Source organism: Malurus melanocephalus, unplaced genomic scaffold (genome assembly GCF_030028575.1).
Source record: "Malurus melanocephalus ecotype Western Australia unplaced genomic scaffold, MMel_1.1 scaffold_821, whole genome shotgun sequence".
Classification (NCBI taxonomy): domain Eukaryota; kingdom Metazoa; phylum Chordata; class Aves; order Passeriformes; family Maluridae; genus Malurus; species Malurus melanocephalus.
The window spans coordinates 1-1,188 of record NW_026624053.1 but is presented as its reverse complement, the minus strand read 5'-3'; the positions used below and the strand labels follow the sequence as shown (position 1 = coordinate 1,188).

The following is a 1,188-nucleotide window of genomic DNA, read 5'->3' as shown; positions in this document are numbered from 1 at the left end:
CACCCCTTGGAGGGACACAGGGATCCTGGGGCACCACAAACACTCACTCTGCACCCTGCCAGGCTGCACCAGCCTTACCTGCAGCTGTCACATGGATGACATATCCATCCCCCACATARAGGGCCCAGTGCTGGTAACCTTGCCGTTTGATCTCAATCAGGTCCCCAGGGTTGGGATTGGACGTGTCGTGTGCCATGTCAGCAATGTGCATTTCTCCATTTTCAAGAGTCTTTGGCTGTGAAACACACAGTAAACCCTAACCAATAGGTTTACTACAGTTTTTGAGAAGAGCAAGGATAAAATCATTTTTTTCCACAGAAAGAGCCCATGGGTTGTATCTGATAAAATGAGGATGTGGGCAGAAAGGCTGCGCCATTCCTCAGCAAAACACTGGAGGCGGATGGCAGGGTAAGGAATAGAGAATTTGTTTGCAAGTGCTTACAGAGTACCACAAACATCATCACAGGCAAAAAAGAAAAACAGTTGTGACAACCACGCCACTGCTGATGGGGATCACCTTGAATGATCCTATTCTTGACTTGTTATTTCTTAATGGGACGGCATGGAGAAGCAAGGCCAACCTGCTGAACTTGCACACAAAATTATACTCAGCTAGGAAATTATTTTAGACATGATGAGTTTGGGATTTTACATTTTTCTAAGACTTTCATTTAACTCTTTCTATAATGGGCAGCAAAGGCTGGGCAGAGATCGGGGGCAGCCAGGGAATCCCTGCCTTTCTGTGAGCTCTTCCTGCTGGCCCATCAGTGTTCTCTTTCTCTCTGGATTTGACCCTCAGCAAGCACACCCACACAGTGGAAAGGCACAGCACAGCTCTCTCTACCAGCATGCAAACATTTGTTTGACATATAAAGTAAGACATAGGCTGGAAACAAGACAAGCAATTATACTTCGTGCCAGGCATGCTAAGGGAGAGTGGAACCAATAAATCAATTGGAGGCATCTGCCCCATAACAGTAGGGGTAACACCCAGGTTTTAATCCCTGGGAGGTGGCATTGAGTAAGAGGGCAGTGTCAGGGTGCAGACAGAGCACAGTGACCCTCCAGTTGCAGGGGCTGTGGGCAGCCCAGRGGCAGTGCTGCTCTGGAGCCCACGCCTGGCCCTTGGCTGTCCCCATGCAGGGTGCAGGCTGTGTCCCAGCCCCGCGGCGAGCAGCGAGCAGCCAG

At 49.8% G+C, this 1,188-nt stretch overlaps 1 protein-coding gene across 1 annotated transcript in view; it reads right to left on the bottom strand.

Annotated features, from left to right (window-relative positions):
* LOC130585051 (phospholipase A and acyltransferase 1-like) overlaps positions 1-235 on the bottom strand; it is a gene marked incomplete at its 5' end in the record, with an annotated part of 13,362 nt that extends 13,127 nt beyond the window's left edge. The window contains one exon of the mRNA XM_057385374.1: positions 79-235. Within this exon, the coding sequence (XP_057241357.1) occupies positions 79-235 (157 nt within the window). The remainder of the gene's footprint in view (positions 1-78) is intronic.
* Positions 236-1,188: the final 953 nt, after the last annotated feature.